We start from the raw sequence: 17,683 nt of genomic DNA, 5'->3' as shown, positions 1-17,683 counted from the left end.
GAATGCTGGCATCCCAAGGGGCATACAGGGGTACAAGATGGATAAAAAGACACCAGCTCAAACGAATTCTGTCCTTTCAGATTTTGGATTTTTAGCAGGGTCAAGAGAGCCCAACTAAACCCTGGCGTTGACGTACCTGGTTCCAAAGGATAACAGGGGAGGAAGAAAATCAGAGCCTATCATCTCTGATGCAAACAACTTGTGCACCCTTGGACAAGTCATTTAATCTGCTTTGGGGGCTTCAGCTCCATCTGTGAAATGCAGAGAATGATGCTCTGCTCATTTCTCTCATCTGTTTGAGTTGTCAGGTTGCTAAGGCAAGAGCTGCACCTTGCTGAGTGCTGGCTCAGAGCAGTGGGTGATGGGGTACCCATCCTCAGGGTGCTGCAGGCCGTGCAGCAATTGAGTGCTGGGCAAGTGCCACCTCTCTCCTGTGTCAGGACCCTGTGCTTCCCATTAGGGGCATTTCCATTGAGCAAAATGCTTGCTGCCACCCTGTCCTGAGCAGACCTGATAGGGAAAACTCTTGGGGCAGGCATTTTCCATTGGAAAATAAAGTCATCAGTGTCTGAATGTTCTACAAAATCATGTTTCTCTTCTGGGGAGTAAAAAAAAAAGAAAAGTTTGATGAGGGACTGTAATTTGTCTTCTTGGTATTTTCAGAATTGGACAGGTTTTTCACTTTAAATTGACACTCCCTTCCCCCTAAAAGAAAAAAAAAAAAAGTTGCAAAGCCTTTTGTACAACACAGTTGAGCAGTTTAAAAAAAAAAATAACCTGAAAAACATGAAATTCTTTGATTCCCTTATGAAGGAAAGAACTTGATGGCTTTTTTCCTCTTTAATGAAGAATATGGAGAGTTTGGACTTTTGCCCTAATGGGGCCAGAGTGATGTTGTGAACTTCAGGGCATCCTGAGTTTACCCTGGATGTGCCAGAGCCACAGGAGCTGCGAGCACCAAAGCCCAGAGCTGCTGGGGCATCTCCTCTTACCCGTCCCCATGCAGGCTCTCGCCGTCACTGTCTCCTATGGGCTCTCAGTGCTCTCCCTGGGTGGGCTGCAGAGAATCCCCTTTTTGCTCTGCTTGAGCTTGTTTTCTATTCATGGCGTCACGCTGGAGGTAGGGGAAGAGCCACTTGCTCCCTGTAGCTGCTTTTCATGCATATGTGCATAGATTTGCACTGATTTTCTCTCCTTATGGACCTTCTCATATTCCCCCTCCCACAGGCAGTGTGTGCGGTTGCTTGCAGGCTCCTGCCTGTGGGCAATTCCCTCCTCCCCCTTACTACCCTTCACTCCCTCATCCCTTTTCCTCTTCCTCCCTCCTCTCACAGCCGACTCATTTCAGAGATGTTTTTTATCTGCTGAAGCCAAGATTTTTCTCTCTCCCATCACTCTTAGTCTGAAAGTGGGAGAGCGAAGAAGGTTTTGAGTTTGGGTTGGGTTTTTTTTTTCAGTAATAAATAATTTCAACATGCTAAAGAAGCAGAGGAATGAAGCTGGAGTCAGGCTACATTGCAATACTCCTTTTCTTATTGGAGTCTTTCTCCGCCCTCCAGAAAGCTTCCTCTAGTGTTTAATTTTAAAGAAAGTAACTATTATGTTTTGCTTTCTTACTTTCCAGAAGAGATCCACATTTTCTTTTGGCTTGCTTGAACATTTCCACACACACTAGAACTTTTTCCTTTGGCTTTTCGTTCCTCTTTGCTTTCTTTTTGCTGGGGTTAAAAGCCCCAAGTCAGCAAGGTACTTAAACACATGCTGAAAGTTAAGGACTTGCCTAAGTGCTCTGCTGACTTGGAGCCAAAGATATTTTCTCAAGTCCTTTAAACGCTTCAGAACCTGAATTCAAAATGTTTTACAGAAATTCCAGAATTCAAGTATCTCTTGTGCTAATAATAGTTGTAAATCAATAGTGCCTTCAGATAGCTGGAGTTCTAGACACGGTGAGCTTCTGCATTATCTTTACTTTAAAATAGGTTCCCTAAGATCATCTTTTGCTGCAAACCCAAGGGCTCTCCAGAGAGATGGGCACATTTATTTGTATTTCTGTCAATGAACATAGCTAGCCTTTTAGCTGTTGTTTTGCAATAAGACACTTGAAGCTTTTAAGTGTTGAAATTCAGGAAATAATGAGCAGATCATACTGAATGAATGTCTGCTCCTGAAATAACATTTGTTCATCATCCCCAACACTGGGAAGAAATAAAAAAAACATCAACTTGAGTGCTCCCTGGAAGAGCAGCATCAGTAATTGGAGTTTAGGAGATGCTGTCAAAGGCAGGCTGAGCTCCTGTGTCACAGAGCCTGAAAGCAGAGCTGCTGTCTGGTTTGGGGGCTTTAGTGAGAGCGCGGCAATAAAAGGGATATGGAGAGGGAATGTCAGCAGGTAGATGAGCAGGAAAGGCTCTGTGAAGAAGGAGGCATTTCCAGAAGCAGAGAGGCAGCCAGCATCAAATAGAGAGTACAGCACGGTTGTTTCAGGCTCTGCAGGATGAACACAGGGACCTCTGTCACCAGCCAGCCAGTGAGGGTTGCCTGGAGATGCTCAACTGCTTAAGGAAGAGCATCTTTCTCAGAGGTTTTGGAAATGGTGCTGGACGTTGGTTCTTGGAGCATATGTGAGAGAGAAGGACCAAGTAGGAGCCGGCTTAGGTTATTAACATCTAAGTTGTTTCATGAACCCTTCTCCATAAGCACTCCATGCTGCTCCTGGGAGTGGGAAACCCAGCCGAAAGGTCCCAGCTTGCTATCCTCATCTTAAGGGTCTCTTTTCAGATGTGGTATGATCTCATGTAAGCTTCTGCATTGTGCTTTCCAGGGATACATGCACATCTGCACAAAGAAAGCATGCAAAGCCTCTATCTGTATGCCCCACAGCATGGTGTGCTTTCAGTCTCCTCTTTCACAGACGTACGTCTTGCTGCATGGATCATCCAAGCAGTGCACAGATGACTCTGTCCTACCTGCCCAAAGACATATGCAAAAGCTTGTGCCACCTTCAATAGCTCCCTGACTGTAGAGTAAGTTACAAATACTTAGGTGGCTTGTCAATTTATGGGGCTTTCAAATAGTGCTGAGCCCCATCAGGAGCTCAGAAACCATGTGAGGACCATGATCATGCAGTCATGGCTTACATGCGCTTCCCAGCCCACAACCAGAGACTCAATGCCTTTCAGTTCTCATCAGCAGCCTGCTTCCAAGCCCTGCTTGAGATCTAGGAGCTCTGTCCTGGGATCCTCTGCAATGCTCCTGTGGCTGCATTCAGGGATTTATCTGATGTTTCTGATGGAAGTAATGCTCTTTCCAGTGTGCAACGGGTCTGACACGTTGCCATCATCCACCCCAGAGGTGCTTGCACCCAGCAGATGCTGTGTGTGACTGTCAGGCTGTGGTTTCACAGCTGTGCCATGGCTCAGCATGTGCCAGTGATCATTTCCAGGCTTGCTTTGCTTGAGGATCCTTCGGAGTGAAAGGCATGAAATGCAAATGCAGTATCTTGTTATTACCAAGGCAAACCCTGAGGCCTTGACTTAATTGTTAACACAGCCCCTGATGAGCGGAGTAGATGGTGCCTTATTATTAGCATTGCTTTGAAATCATCACCAGGCTCTAGAAATGCATGTGTTACTTGGGGAAGTGAGTGGTGGTGACTGAGTCTGAAAAGAAAGACATTGGAAGATTATTCCCATTTCATCAGCATCTCTTCTTCCCACCCTATGCTTAGCATGACGCATTGGTGTTGGTACGAGGGGAAGAAATACCTCTCTTGGGAAGAAATGAGTCCTGGGGTGTAACCTCCAATGAATAGAAGGAAAAAGTATTGTTTATTGTTTCTGTTGGGAATTCCTGGGAATAGGACATCACTGGGAACACTTCACTTCCCTGTCCCCCCATGTCTCAGTGCTGCAGGTTGCACCCCTGCTTTGATTTCTACACCCAGCCTGGGTGATGCCCTTGAGTCCTGTCCCTGTGTACAGTGTACCCTGTACATCCCCCTTGCTGGGGCTGGGCTGTAAGGAGGAGGATGAACCTCCTGTACCTGTGGTTAAGAGATTGGAGGAGTTTTTCCACCCTCAGGCCGCAGAAGTTCATGTGTTAAGTTGCAGCGGTCCCAGCCTCAAGCCCAGCTGCTGCCGATCCACCCAGGGGTGTGAGCGTTACATCTGTAAGCGACAAGCCACTGGCCTACAGCAGGCAGAACCCAAGCCAACAGACAGACAGAAAGAGCCTGAGGGGCTGAATTTTAGAGCTATTAAATGATTAAATGCAAGGGAAAAAAAAGTTAATTTAACATCGCGGTTGTGATTTTACACACCCAAGAGCCTGGAAATTGAGAGCTCTGCTTCTCACACAGGGATCGTAACTTGGCACTGCACAGATTGTACAGTATGTAAAATTAGACTGGAGAAATAGTAAATACGCTGCAGGGACCAATACTGTCTTGGCAGAAGGAGGATGGACTGAGTGGGACCCAACAGGTCTTTTACGCCTCTGACATCCATAATTCTACGCTAATAAAAAGGGTATTGAGCAATGCCTGATGCTAATCCGCAGCCCTGAGTGGGGTGAAGCGGGAGCTGGGCTCTTACGTGAACAAATAAAGGTTGCCCCCCATGTATTCACACAGACGAAAGTTGTTATTTGAAGGCGAGAGCGTGGGCATTGGCAAACAATGATAAGAAAGTGTACACTGTGCTTCAGGCTTAAAAGGCAGGTTGCCAATGGGGTGCAAGGCACCCCGATGTCTCTATCCGGCTCTGCCTCCCCTGCGCAGCGCTTGGTAAATACAGGTGTCTTCGTGCTGTTGCTTGATCACAATGAGCTTTTCTTGTGTTTACGGCTGTGATTTGGGCACGTAATTCCAAATCGTATCGATTTCCCCTTAAATGGCATTGAAAAACCTGATCTAAGCACTGTTTTGTGGCCTGGAGTTATTTGTCCTGTCTGCATGAAGAAGCAGGGCCAGAAAACAAGCCTTTAATTCATCCACGGTGCTAACACCAGTCACAAAGCAGTGAAGGGCAAAGGCTAAGGTGAGTCCGGCTTGGAGGATGCTAGTGGGACTTTCCTGCTGTGTGCTTTTTCCAGTTGGTGCCATTCATCTCACTCTGGTCCTCCAACATCTTCCCCTCTTTATGATACCCCTTCATGCGCTGGGACAGACACAATGTAGATGCAGGGTACTGTAGGAGCTGCAGTTTCATCAGGCAACTGCTCTTCATCAGGACGAGTCATCTCAAGTTGACTTTGCAAGGAGTGCAAGTCCAAGTGGCAAAGTCCTATCCTTTGGGGCATAGCTCAGCCTCTCCCGGCAAGGAGAGCACTTGGAGTCCTAGGACACAGGTATTTGTGGACCAAAAGATCTAGGACATCCAAGAGGTATTACCAAGAACTGCTGCTGGAAAACAGATCAACACATGAGCTCAGCATCATCCAGACCTCTCTACTGCAGAGCAGCTGAGATGGAAAATCAGAAGTAGCAGGGGAAGTGCATCTTCTGGTCCTGCCTATGGCAACACAAGATGATTTGTGCTAACAGTATGTGACCCATAGCAGATGGGTGCACACCATCATTAGGACCCCTTAGCAGAACTTTGTCCTACTCCGAAGCCAGGGGAAAAGGCAACTTTTGGGGGGTTTCCTACCTATGCATGACTAGAGAAACTGTGTTACCAAGGCAGGATAGACTTTGGTTGCTGTTCCCAGGTTTGCTTCCGCCCTATGGCCAGAGACAAGTAGACATTGGGGCAGCACACTGCTGTACAGCCCTTGGTACTCTCAAGAGTATCAAGATCTGGGTCTGATGGCACACAGGGAAGCAATGTTGCTTCTGACATGGAGATCTGGCTTGCATCAAGGAGCACAGCCGGCATGGTGCGCCTGGCTTTTATGATTTGGAAGGTCTAGAGAGCTGCAAGAGAGTCTCCGTCCCAACACAGGGCTGTGAAAATGCACCAAGACCAGTACAAGACACAGACATCACAGCCGTGTCCTGGTGCAGGGATCAGCCAGTCTGATGATACAAGCAGAAGAATGATGCTGAAGTTATTTGCCTTCTGAGACCACATCCCCCATCCAACTTCCACGTCTCCCAGCCACGGCTCAGCATGGGATCATAGGCCACAAGGCAGGGGATCCGCTGCATCCCTTGGGGCTAAGGCAGTGCTGCAAGGACTTGGCCCTCGCTTCTGCTGCTTCCAGCAATGGGTGTCTGTTCTGTGGTTTCCCATGGGGTTTAGCACTGTGGTTTTCCCCAGAGGGTGCTTATGTCCTGCCACTGAATGGTATTGTTGGCCCCTACGTGAGAGCTATGCAAGCACCAACATCCTGACTGTGCTCCAATCCCAGATGTGCCAAGCTGATAGCAGAATAGGCATCATACATCCCCGCTGCTAGACTGTTGGGTCCAGGAGGGAGCCTATGGTTATGATGTGTGACAATGACATGCTTGATTGCAAAAGTCCTCAGAAAGTCCCAGTACATATTGTATCAAGTTTCATGGAAGCATCAGCCTCTTGCAGCTCAGCAGCTAGAAGGGCTGCAAAGGCTCTTTTCACTCTGCTATAGACATTGCCTAGCTTTGGGGTACAGATGCAGAGGGAGATCCAATCAGCTGCAGAGCAGTAGTAGGAGACAAGGCTGCTGCAGGGCTGGAGAAGAGCTTCTCTGGAGGCAGCAGGGCTCTGCCAGCCCTCATGGAAGGACATTTCATGGTCACATCCAGGCTGAGAGAAGAGGCTCTCTAGCTTGCATTGAGTTGAGTAAGTCAGAGAGGGAAAGTGCCTCCTTTACAACACCTCTAAAGGAAACTTAAGGTCTGCTTCCAGGCTATCATGGAGTGATTGAGTGCAAGTCCTTTAGCACCCATCTGTTATCTCTTAATTAATGTTTCTTGCTAATTATTTTTTCTTGTCAAGAGAGCAAAGCTGCTGACTCCAGCAATTTACCAAAGCAGAGCAAACAAATGCAGGCTCTGCTTGCTGCAATTCTTCATTAGTGGACAAAATTAACTTGGAATGCTCTGTATCTCTGGCTACATCGATGATACTTAATTATGCCTGTTTCCTTACAAAGATGTATCTAGTTTTAAATCACTTGTAGAAGAACTGTCTTTTTAAGCGTGAAAGTCCTTCGCCTTGAATGGAAGGCTTCTGCTGGCAACAAAAGCCATGCAAAGACCAAGTGGCATCAGAGGGAATAGATGTGAGGAGATCAAGGACAGGGCGTGCTTTGGGAAGCTGATGTCAGGAAATACTGTTCAGCGTCAGAGGCTGTTTCACCTAAAAATGGGCAGACCTCAGGGCTATGAATCTGCACATGGGAGAAGGTCCATCAACATCCCTTGGACAAGGTTAATGCTGCTCAGCTGGCAAGCATGGGTGCTGGAGCAAAGAGGGAAGCCACAGGGCTGTGCCACTGCTGTGCCCGATGGATAGAGAAGGTGAGGAGATTCAGAGGGTGGATGGTGAAGCCACCTCTCTTTCCCCTTGTCTCCTTCACCCTATGGGGCTCACGCTCATCTCCTGTGGGCTTATTCATCTCATTTACCACAGGAAGTTGCAGGGTTGAAGTTGCAGAGACCTTGATGGTTTATTCGCTTGCAAAGCTCTCAGCATAGCCCCGGCACTGTGTAAATATTAAATGTATAATTTATGAATATGTATACAGAGAGCTAATTAGCCAGTGAGATAATTATTCGTGGCTAGTTGCTTAGCTGCAGGAGAGAGGTACAAAGGCTAATGGGGTGATGTGAAGACCTTTTTTTCTGAAGGCACGTATGTAATTCTCCCTCCTACTGTATAAGTGCTTCACATCCTGTCAGCGGAAGTGTGGACATGGCATTTCTCACTGCCTCAGTTTCCCCATCTGCAAAAGAGGGGCAAGTCCAGAGGCTGTGCATCCTGCAGAGAGCTTGTGTCTGTCCTGAGAAATGCTGCAGTGCCTTCCTTTCGCTTGCTCCCTGCTTATGCCAGCCACAACCTCACAGTGCATTTGGACACAAAGGGACCCACTGACAGGAATGTAAACCATTCTGTCCACTTCCCCTGCTCACTGTTCAAAAGACCCCTCAGGTGTTTGGGCACAAAGCCCTTGAGCCACATCCCCGGCACAGCTCTGTGCATGCTGCAGTGTCCATCAGCACACTTGCCGTGGCTGGCAGCTGCCCATGCTGGCAGGGTGAGAGCATCAGAAGGGACAGAGGGAGAGCAGACAGTAGAGCATCCCAAGAGGAGTTTGCAGGATTTCCCTGCATTGCTACCCTTGCAGTCTCCATGAATGTCAAGATTCATTAAGAAGGAAAATGAGGGTGATGTTTCTATTGAGGCGCTCCAGCTGAGCAGAGTGGGTTTGGGAAGCATCAAATGTGCTCCCATGGGCCCCACATCTCAACTGCTTTGTCTCATCTTCCGTCCATGTCTCTCTGCTAGACTGCTGTCCCATTGGTCCTCATAGCATTGCAGCGGCACAGATTGCACCATCAAGTTGTCACTTGTCATCCCTAGGAGGACAGCAAAGCAGCTCACAGCTTTTGTTTCCAAACTACCTGAAGTCTACCATGGGGAGCTGTGTGTGTCTGTTCCATGGGTAGCTCCTGTCTTCCCTCCACTGCAGCTTTGCAGGACTGTGGGTAAAGCTGCAATTTCCGCCTTCATTACAAAACATAATCATAGAATTATAGAATGGTTTGGGTTGGAAGGGACCTTCACATCTCATCTAGTCCAAACCCCTAAAATGAGCAAGGACATCTTTAAAGAGATTAGGTTGCTTAGAACCACATCAAACCTGGCCTCAAATGTCTCAATGTAACATATACATCATCACAGCTCCTCTCGAGCTCCGGGACTCTACATAGTAAACTGTGCAGTGTCTGGCTGGTGTGTTGTGCTGCAACAAAGGATGTGGCCCTTGGGGGTGGATGCTCAAAGACATGTTGCTGGTTGGGGTCCAGCATCACAAGCTCTCCATCATACGTGCTTCACCCTTGTGCTGCCACCTGACCCAAAAAGCAGCATCCTTTGGAGAAGCAGGATGGTGTAGGACAGGGCAGCCTCTTGACTTCTCAATTCTATCCAATGATCACAGCAGTGCTGGTGCGAAGGGATCTTTTGAGTGTCTTGTTCAGTGTCCCACTGAGAAAAGGACTATCCTCAGCTGTAAACCAGATTGGCCACAGCTTTGTCAACAGAGCCTTGACAGCCTCTAAGGACAGAGATAACCCCCTCTCTGTGGGTACCTATCCCAGCACAGCATTACCCTCGAGGAGAATAAATTTTCCTCTATGTCCAGCTTGAAACACCTGAGCTGTTGGCCCTTATTCTGCCTATGCCACCAGTCAATGTCCATCCAGCAGGGCTGGCCCTGCAGCACAAGAACCACCTTGGTCATCAATCCCATATGTTACCAGTGACATGATGACCAGGAAGGGGGATCAGCTTCCCTCCCATCCTTGCTTGATGAGCCTTGAGGCTCTGGGTGGGCTCAGGCAGGGGTCCTGCCTGTAGGAATGGAAGGCTCCCAGTAAAAGCTCTGGTCACCCTTGCCCACTCCCATTCTAAAGCAAAACTGGTGTCCACAGCATTGCTAGGAGTCTGCCCCATGGTGTCCCTCCCCAAAGGGGCTGCCACGTGTTCGCACAGCAGTTGTGGGATATTCCTCTGCCTGGCAAGAGGCAGGAAGAATGTGAGGACCTGGCTTAGCTCCAGTAGGAGCCTCCACAAACCCAGTCAGGAGAAATGCCTCCTCTGAAGCTGCGCTTTGGGTTTCTCCTTCATCAGGGGTCTTAAATCATTGCCTTGGAAAGGAGCATTGCTTTCAAAGACCTGTCTTCCAGGAATGGCTCCCTCAGCCCTTCTGGATGTGTGCCAACGTGTTTGCAGTGTGTTTAAGGACAAATAGGAAATAATTCAAGGTGCCTTTCCCCCTTCCCAGCTCAGTCCTGCTGGCACCAGCTACAGAGAAGCTCTCAGCCACAGTCCTGAGAAGCAGAGCTGGGCACCACAGAGCTTTCCCCTGCTCTCAGACCTGGTGCAGCACCTCCAGTGTTTCTGCCATGCAGAATCCTAACTGTAAGTCCAGGAGAGTCAATAGCCTTTTGAGAGCCAGCAGAAAGAAAAGAAAATGTCTTTACCTTACGTAATCTAAGAAATTAGAGGAGAACTTAAGTGAGGTGCTGGGAGCTCTTACTTTAGCTCTGTTACCTGTATCTATCCATCCACCCATCTGCCCAGTCACCTATTCATCCATCCATCGGTCCATCCATCCATCCCTCCATCCATCCGTCTGTCCATTCATTCCTTCATCCGTCCACCCCTCCATCCACCTTCACAGTCATTCGAACAGCCAACCATCTGCCTAACACCACTGCCATTCACTGGTCCTTCCATCCCTCCTTCCGTTCACGCATTCACCCATCTCTCCATCCACATACACAGCAGACAGCAGCTGCTTATATGCTTATCCCCTCCATCCTGTTCCACATCTCTGCATCCCCATGTATGCCCATATACATGCATAGTCATACATTCTTTCATCTTTACACACTTCTTGCCATCCCATCTGTGCCCATCCAGCTCCCTGTCTCTGACCAGGCACATACATCCTCCCATCCACCCCACTTCCACACTTCTGCCTGTCTGCCTGTTTATCTAGGCTCACTCCAACTACCTCTCCTCACCCAGATGCCTCATCCTAAATGTCCTCCCCTCTTGCTGCCTGTCAGTATATATTCTAAGCTTCTTTGAGACACTTGAAACACAATTGTTTGATCAGCACGGCTTCTCAAAGGCCACCACCCTTGGCTAGTGTCTAAGATGATCCTGAGGCATCTCAACAGCATCTTGCTTGCAACAGCCGAAATTTTTCCCATCTGTTCCTTGCACCCCCTTTCCCAGCAGGGATGGCATCCCCAAAAGTGCTGCCTCATTGTCAGAAGTGGGTGTCCTGACAGACATCTGCAGGAGGACCTAGACCTGCCAGTGACCAGCTTTGCTCCTGAGCTCTGTCCTTCGCAGATGGACTCATGCTGTGGGCTTTCACACAGGGAATGGCTGGATCATGCTCATGTTATCCCACTTATCAGCAGGATCCCAGCAGCTAATGTCTAGAGAGAAAGAAAAGAGCAGGACAAGCATGGGGATGCTTCTTCTGTCCCTCCCCACCATCAGCTGCATGCAGCATCCCCAGGTGCACTGGGCAGCTCAGTGTTTTACCACCCTGGGTGGTGTCTTCTGCTATGGACTTACATAAGCACCATTTCCCCCCAGATGCTGACATCCACAGCATCTAATGAGCATGGGTAAAAGCACTTTCTTTTGCTTGTTTTCATTTGCTGTTTCTTATTTTATTAGAGGAAAGAGCAAGCGGTCTTTCTCTGTTTGTCCTCTCCACATCACTCATCATTGCTTAGGTGTCTATCACATCTCTGCTTAGCTCTCTCCTTTTACGGATGAAGGGATTGAGTCTGCTAAGCCATCCTTCTGCGGGGACTGTTTCCATTACTTGTTATTCCTGTTTCTTTTCTCAGCTCCATTTCCAGCTGAACCTAACTCCTAATGGCATGAGGGCAGATTTGTGCACAGCTTTTAGGGTACAGCACTTTGTTTTCAATCCCTTTCTGAGTAATTCTTAGTGTTGGGTTTGTGTTTTTAGTCACCACCAAGCTGATGTTTTCAGTAAAGTGAGCATGATGACTCCAAGATATGTTTCCATGGAGGCTGCAGCTCATTTGGAGATGTGAGTGTGTAGGGGAGAGCAGGGCTTCATTTTCCCTGTGTGCATCCCTGTGCATTTATCATCACAGTGTTATTGCCCAGTGGGTCTGTACTATGATGTCCCTCTGCAAAGCTTTTGAACCCAGCTGTAATTTGGCTGCCCTGACAGCACACTACCTCCTCTCACTGCCTTTACTTATGAGTTATGAGGGTGCTGGGCAGCTCTGATCCAGCTCTGATCTCTGTTGAACTTCACCGGTGACGTCTTCTACTTGCCATGTCTGACAGCTTGTTCCCACCTTTGGTCTCCTGACCTTTAGCTGCTATAAATCCTTGTGATGGCTTTCCCCCTGGGTCAGGGCCGCTTGGTTTTGTTGGGCTGCACCTTGTCAAACGTGTTTTTGAAACCCAGGAGTATTTTGAGAACTGGACCACCTTTGTCTGTGCATAAAGGCTTGATGAAGCCTTGAAGGAACCTCATCACCTGCTCATCCGCCTATCCTGCTTCCCCCTGTGTCACACACATACACACATCATTTTATCTTTGCCACACGCAGCTCTGCACAGCCAGTGTAGCAACATGGGAAAGATTCAATTGCTAAGGACCATTAACGAATGTCAGCCCAAGCTCCTGTCCAGAAACCTGAGGAAATTCAATTAGGCAGCTGGTGCCCAATGAGCTGTATTGCCCCACTCACAAGCTGCTAAATCAAATAGCTCAGCAAGGCATCATGTTATTGTAGAGATAGAAGAAAAGCCAGGCAGAGAGACAAACAGCACAGCAAGCACCACACAGCTGCCCCTTCCCAAAGCACAGCATGGTTAGATTGCAGGGAATCTCAAGGACAGCTGCCTGCTTCCCACCTCTGCCAGTAAACGTCTTGAGTTTGCTGGTGGCAGCTCCTGGGGCTCTGTTATCTCTCTGCAGGGAGTTTTTGATGCGTGCATTTGGCTTGCATCCTGCAACAAGTCACATAGGTGCAGGAGTGGCGGTGACTTGCTGGTGTGAGCATCTGTCTGTGCTGTGGGGCATTTGGCTGGCGAGCCATACATTCAGCCCTCACATGTCTCCTCACGTAAAGGTCAGAAGAAAGTACCCTACGAGATGCAGGTCATCCAAGAGTCCTTGTCCCCTGGTCTTTGCCAGCTGATCCACCGTAGTCTAAGGTTAAAATAAATCATTATCAGGGCCAGGAGGAGAACTGAGGCTTCTCAAGCCACCAACACAGTAGCACCCCATGTCCCACCCTTTCTCTCACTCCCTAGATGTGATGGTAAAATCCTATTTCCAAGGCACCTGCACCCACAGGGCTCCAAGCTCACCTGGTTTTCTCTTCCTCCCTACAGACAGTCACACCCAGTATGAGCGGGTAGGCGCGGATGTGACCATGAAGTGTGGCTCCATGGACTGGGATTCAGCTGTGACCTGGACAGCCAATGGCACCGACATTGATGAGTCCCACCTGAACGGGTCCTACCTGATCCTGAAGAATGTTGACCTGTCGCAGAGTGGTCAGTATTCCTGCTATGAGGGCTCCTCCTGGCACCTCAAGTACCAGACCTACCTGCGTGTGGGAGGTGAGTACCCTAGCGTGTGGCACTGAGGGGCACAGAGCCATGTTCTCTGCTCCCATATAGACCCTCACAGCCCCTCCTGTCATCCCAACCCCTATACCTTCCATGGTTTCTTGGCTGCCACAGTCTGCTATATGATAATCCCAGCAGCAGGATGCTGGAATCAGCCCCTCCTGCCCCAAACTTTGCATTGAAGCAGGCAGATTAAATGATGCCGCAGGAATAATTTGAGGAGGGATGTTGCTTCTCCATCCAGCCCAGTGCCATGGCCACCATCTCTTCTGGTGTTAAGAGCTGGGGCTGAGCTCTCAGAGCGGATTGCAGACGAGAAGGAGAAGTCCTGGCCAGGGCTACCACAACACGGTTGTTCCAGAGGCACAGCCAAAAGGTGGTGGCGGTTGCTGTGTGTCTGCAGAAGCCTCTGTGTACAGGCATCTTGGAGGACAACTGCACGTTCCCCAGCATTTTGCATTTGTGAGATGTACTGATTCACAGGTCTCACAGGCACGGGAGGTTAAGAGTTGTGCTGTACTTCACACGATGACAAGAACCAATAGCAGTTGTGTGTTTGGTGGCTGCTGTGTTTGTACAGCTGATTACAACTCCATGTTTCACACTACGGTGTCTGCAGCCAACAGCAATGCGTGTCTGGGAGCATTAGCTGGCTGTGGGATGGTAACTGCTGTGGAAGGTGCTGCGAAGCATCATCTGGGGATGCATTATGAGATGGCTGTATGTTACCAGGTTTGGAGGACATGGCAGAGCCTTTCTCTGCTCCTTGTCTCACCTTCCACACCTTGCATCAGAGCCAGGGCAGCGTTTCCATCCTAGACCATGATGCAGGGGCTGAAGGTCACAGGAGCACCAGCCATGGCCTGCATAAGCCCTGCAAACCAGGCAGTAGTGGCTCACTGCACCTGACTGAAGAAATCCAAGTATCAGGGCTGTTCCAGTGTCCAGATCATGGTTTAGGGTCTTCTTAAGGTAGGTTCCTGGCACATGGTCCTAGAGTAAGGGGTGCTAGAAGAAGCTGAAAGGCAACATGAGAAGCAGGTGAAGGGGGAGCAGTCATCATAGGGCAAGGGTTATGGCTATGAATAGATGTCAAGGCTGGGAGCATGGCAAACAAAAAGGCAGTGATAGGTGAGTTAGAGGTATCTTAACGGTGCTGTGGGGGTGAGGAGGTGTTCACAGGTAGTTCAGAAGCAAGGAAGGCAGTAGGAGGCTGTGCAGCAACTCTGCTTGGGCCCACACTCACCGCATCCCATGTGCGGAGAGGTCCCACACCATGCCAGTGCAGGGGGGGTCTGCAGTCCAGGTATGGAAGAAACAAGGGGACAGGCAACAGCTCGCAGCCTCCAACTGCTTTCTCTGCAGCTGTGGCATCACTGTGACTTTGCAATGGCTCTTCCATCTGCTAAGCACCTCACTAATGGTAATCCCTGTCAATCCGCTCAAGGACCCGTGGGAATTGCTCAGCGTTAGAGCCCAAATCCTGCTGTTTCCTATTACCACGTGTTCCCATTTGCTGGAGGCTCACAGTCCCCCTGAGTACTGGGCAGTTGAAGAGCCCAGTTGGACACTGCAGGGGCCACCAGCCTCGAGAGAGAGATAGAGAAATAAATAAGTGAATGCCTGGTGTTGTTAATGCAATTAAGTATGCAAGGAACTAATCAGGTGAGACGCTTTTAGTGGTAATTAATTTAATTGCCTGGATTTTAATTTAATGTTCTATGTGAGATTTCATTTCCCAGCGCTGCCACCCTGCCTGAACATCCTCCCCCCCCCCAGCTTTCATGTCTCTGTGGGGCATGATTGATTCTCTGAAGGTGAGCAGGCTGCTGCAGAGAAGGGCATTTAGGAGCATCCCATGAGTGGATGGGCATGGGCACAGTGATGGAGACGGGTGGCTTGTGGGAGGTTTGCAGCATGGCCTTGTGGTAGCATCCCTGCTGCAGCGGAGTGCACTGGGAGCCCAAGCCTTGGATTTGGGGGAGCTTGGACTCATTTCATTTCATTTGTATGGGAAGTTAAATGAAAAAAGGTCTGTGCCTGCATTTTCATCTCTTACTGGGGCAACAAAAAAGATGAGGGCAGCAGGAGCGAGAGGCTGGAGGCTGCACACAGAGAGGTGCTGGGGATCTCATTAAATAAACAACAGTACCTCGAGCATCGCTCCAAGTGTGGATGGATGCTCCTGGTCAGACAACGCCACAGGAAGGATGTGGGGAGGGAGCAGAGAAGTGATGTGGACTGGGAAAGGTGTCAATTAGCAAAGCAAGCTCCACCGAAGGGGTCAGCAAGCCCAGGGATGGAGGAGATCTGCCAGGAGTCAAGCTGAGCAAGACCTTACAGAGGAAATGAAAAGGGGGGTTAGCCATATAAATGTGGAGCAAATGAGGAGAGAGAGTGGAGCTGGCTCTGCAGCCAGGTTTCAGGGGACATTAAAGGTAATCTCAGCACAGTCAGACACAGAATGAACCCAACCAGGTCTGAGCAGTGATGCTGAGAGCGAGGGCAGTACAGGCTGCAGGAGGAGAAGGAGGATAAAACCCAGAGATGGTCCTTCCTCAAAGAAAAAGATGCGTTGAAGACTTGTGGAACACATCATCTCCAGGTGAGGACACCTCCTGTTTGTTAGCAGAGCTCATTAGCAGCTGAGAGGTCAGTGGCGGTGGGAGCGGTGACATGTCTTTTGGGTCTGAGAGAAGGAAAAATCCTCGTCAGACAGCCTGACCCCACAGCACAGCGGGGCCATAGGGTGCGCTTGGAAGAGGGAGCAATTAAAGACTTGGAGGCAAATGGAAAATGGGGGAAAAATACAAGAGGGACTTGCCAGGGAAATACTGCACCAGATTAGCCTGATAGCTCTATTTGATAAGGGAACTGATTTTCTAAGCCCAGAAATGCGGTCACTGTAATCTGTCTTGACTTCAGTGAAGTATTTGCTATGGTGCCACTTGGGAAATTATGAGTTAAACCGGAGAAAATGTGGATTAATACAAGAGTTGGAACATGGCTTAGGAAATGGCTAAAGGGGATCAGGTTGTGCTGAAAGGGGAGCTGCTGGGAGGGATAGAAGAGCTTCAACATCAGCCTTTAGACTGCTCTCAGTGGTGTTTCCCGTAATGGCTCTGGCCCACAAGGACCAGGGAGCTCTGGTGGCATGTGCCAGTGGCTGCGGAGGACATGGGGGTTACTAGGATGGGGATTTCACAGTGGAGGGACCAGAATGCTACGAATGGTGCAAAAGGCACAGACTGTGTGAAGATGTCTCATGAGTGGCTTCAGCAGGCAGGCTGAAGGACATGGGTAACTCAACTGGTCCTTGTGGTGGGGTTTGATACCCAAGTCCACAACATGGGGCAGAGGCTGCCGGTAGCCAGGCTGTCTGATCTCCTGCAGTGCTGGGGACACCAGTGCACATGCAGTGGGGGGACAGTGTGCATTCAGGGATGGGGTGACTAACAGATGGAGAGCCCACCTTGGAGAGGAGGAAGGGCCCGCTTGCTTATCCCTAAGAGTCCCAGATCACTCATTTCCAGGGAGTGGGTCATCCCAAGCACAAACGAGCTCAGGAAAAGGTGGCACTTCTCCAGGGAAGACTCTTCCATGGGACTTAGAGCAACAACCTGTTGCTCTGCTCCTTTTTTTCAGGCAGCTGAGCATGAAGTGGAGCACATTAGAGCAACCAGGATGCTCTGTGTTTATCTCCAATGGATAGCAAGCCCTGCAGCCTGGGGAGCCGCGGATGCCCAAGTGTGTCCAGAAGCAGCAGGCAATGGGGCCAGGGGTTTTGGCATACTGGGTATCCCTGTCTGAAGCCCAGGGCTGAGCAGCAAGGGCAGGCAGCAGATAGAGGAAGGCTCCAGGTACCAGGAGTGTGGTGCTGGGCTCCCGGCTTGCCCCTGCAAGCCACAGTTCTGCATTTGGAAACATGCAGCCGCAGGGCCTGGGGGTGGATATAACAAAGACGTTGGGAAATAATGCACTCTTGAGGTTTGGCACACGGCTCCGTGTGTTACAGAATGTTATAAAAATACTGCTAATGGGCCAGAGAGGAGTGGAAACGCACGGCGGAAAGGCTGCCAGAAGCCGGAGAGCGCACATGGGAGCAGGGAGGCCTTGTGTGCAAAGAGGGGAGGGAGCGAGGCAGCCAGGGCAGGCGTTCATCCTTCCACTCCCATCCCACTATCCCTTTCTAACCTGCTTATCGCCATCCTGGCCCAGTGGCTCTGCCTGTTTGCTTCTCTCCATTCATCCCTCCACTCAGCTTTGGGAATGCCCAAGCACTGTGCTGCTGACCCCATTGTTCTGCCAGCCGCCGCCTGACAAGGGGGCTGGGGTTCAGGCGTTGGTGGGGTTTGCATGAGAGAGAAAATCCTCTCTTGCAC

General features: G+C 49.6%; 1 protein-coding gene across 3 annotated transcripts in view; it reads left to right on the top strand.

Annotated features, from left to right (window-relative positions):
* CNTFR (ciliary neurotrophic factor receptor) overlaps positions 1 to 17,683 on the top strand; it is a 205,500-nt gene that overhangs the window by 132,605 nt on the left and 55,212 nt on the right. For all 3 annotated transcript variants that reach the window (XM_065663252.1, XM_065663251.1, XM_065663253.1), the window contains exon 4: positions 13,062 to 13,292. In XM_065663252.1, the coding sequence (XP_065519324.1) occupies positions 13,062 to 13,292 (231 nt within the window). The remainder of the gene's footprint in view (positions 1 to 13,061; positions 13,293 to 17,683) is intronic.

Source organism: Lathamus discolor, chromosome Z (assembly GCF_037157495.1).
Source record: "Lathamus discolor isolate bLatDis1 chromosome Z, bLatDis1.hap1, whole genome shotgun sequence".
Lineage (NCBI taxonomy): Eukaryota > Metazoa > Chordata > Aves > Psittaciformes > Psittacidae > Lathamus > Lathamus discolor.
This window is presented reverse-complemented; position numbering and strand designations above follow the sequence as displayed.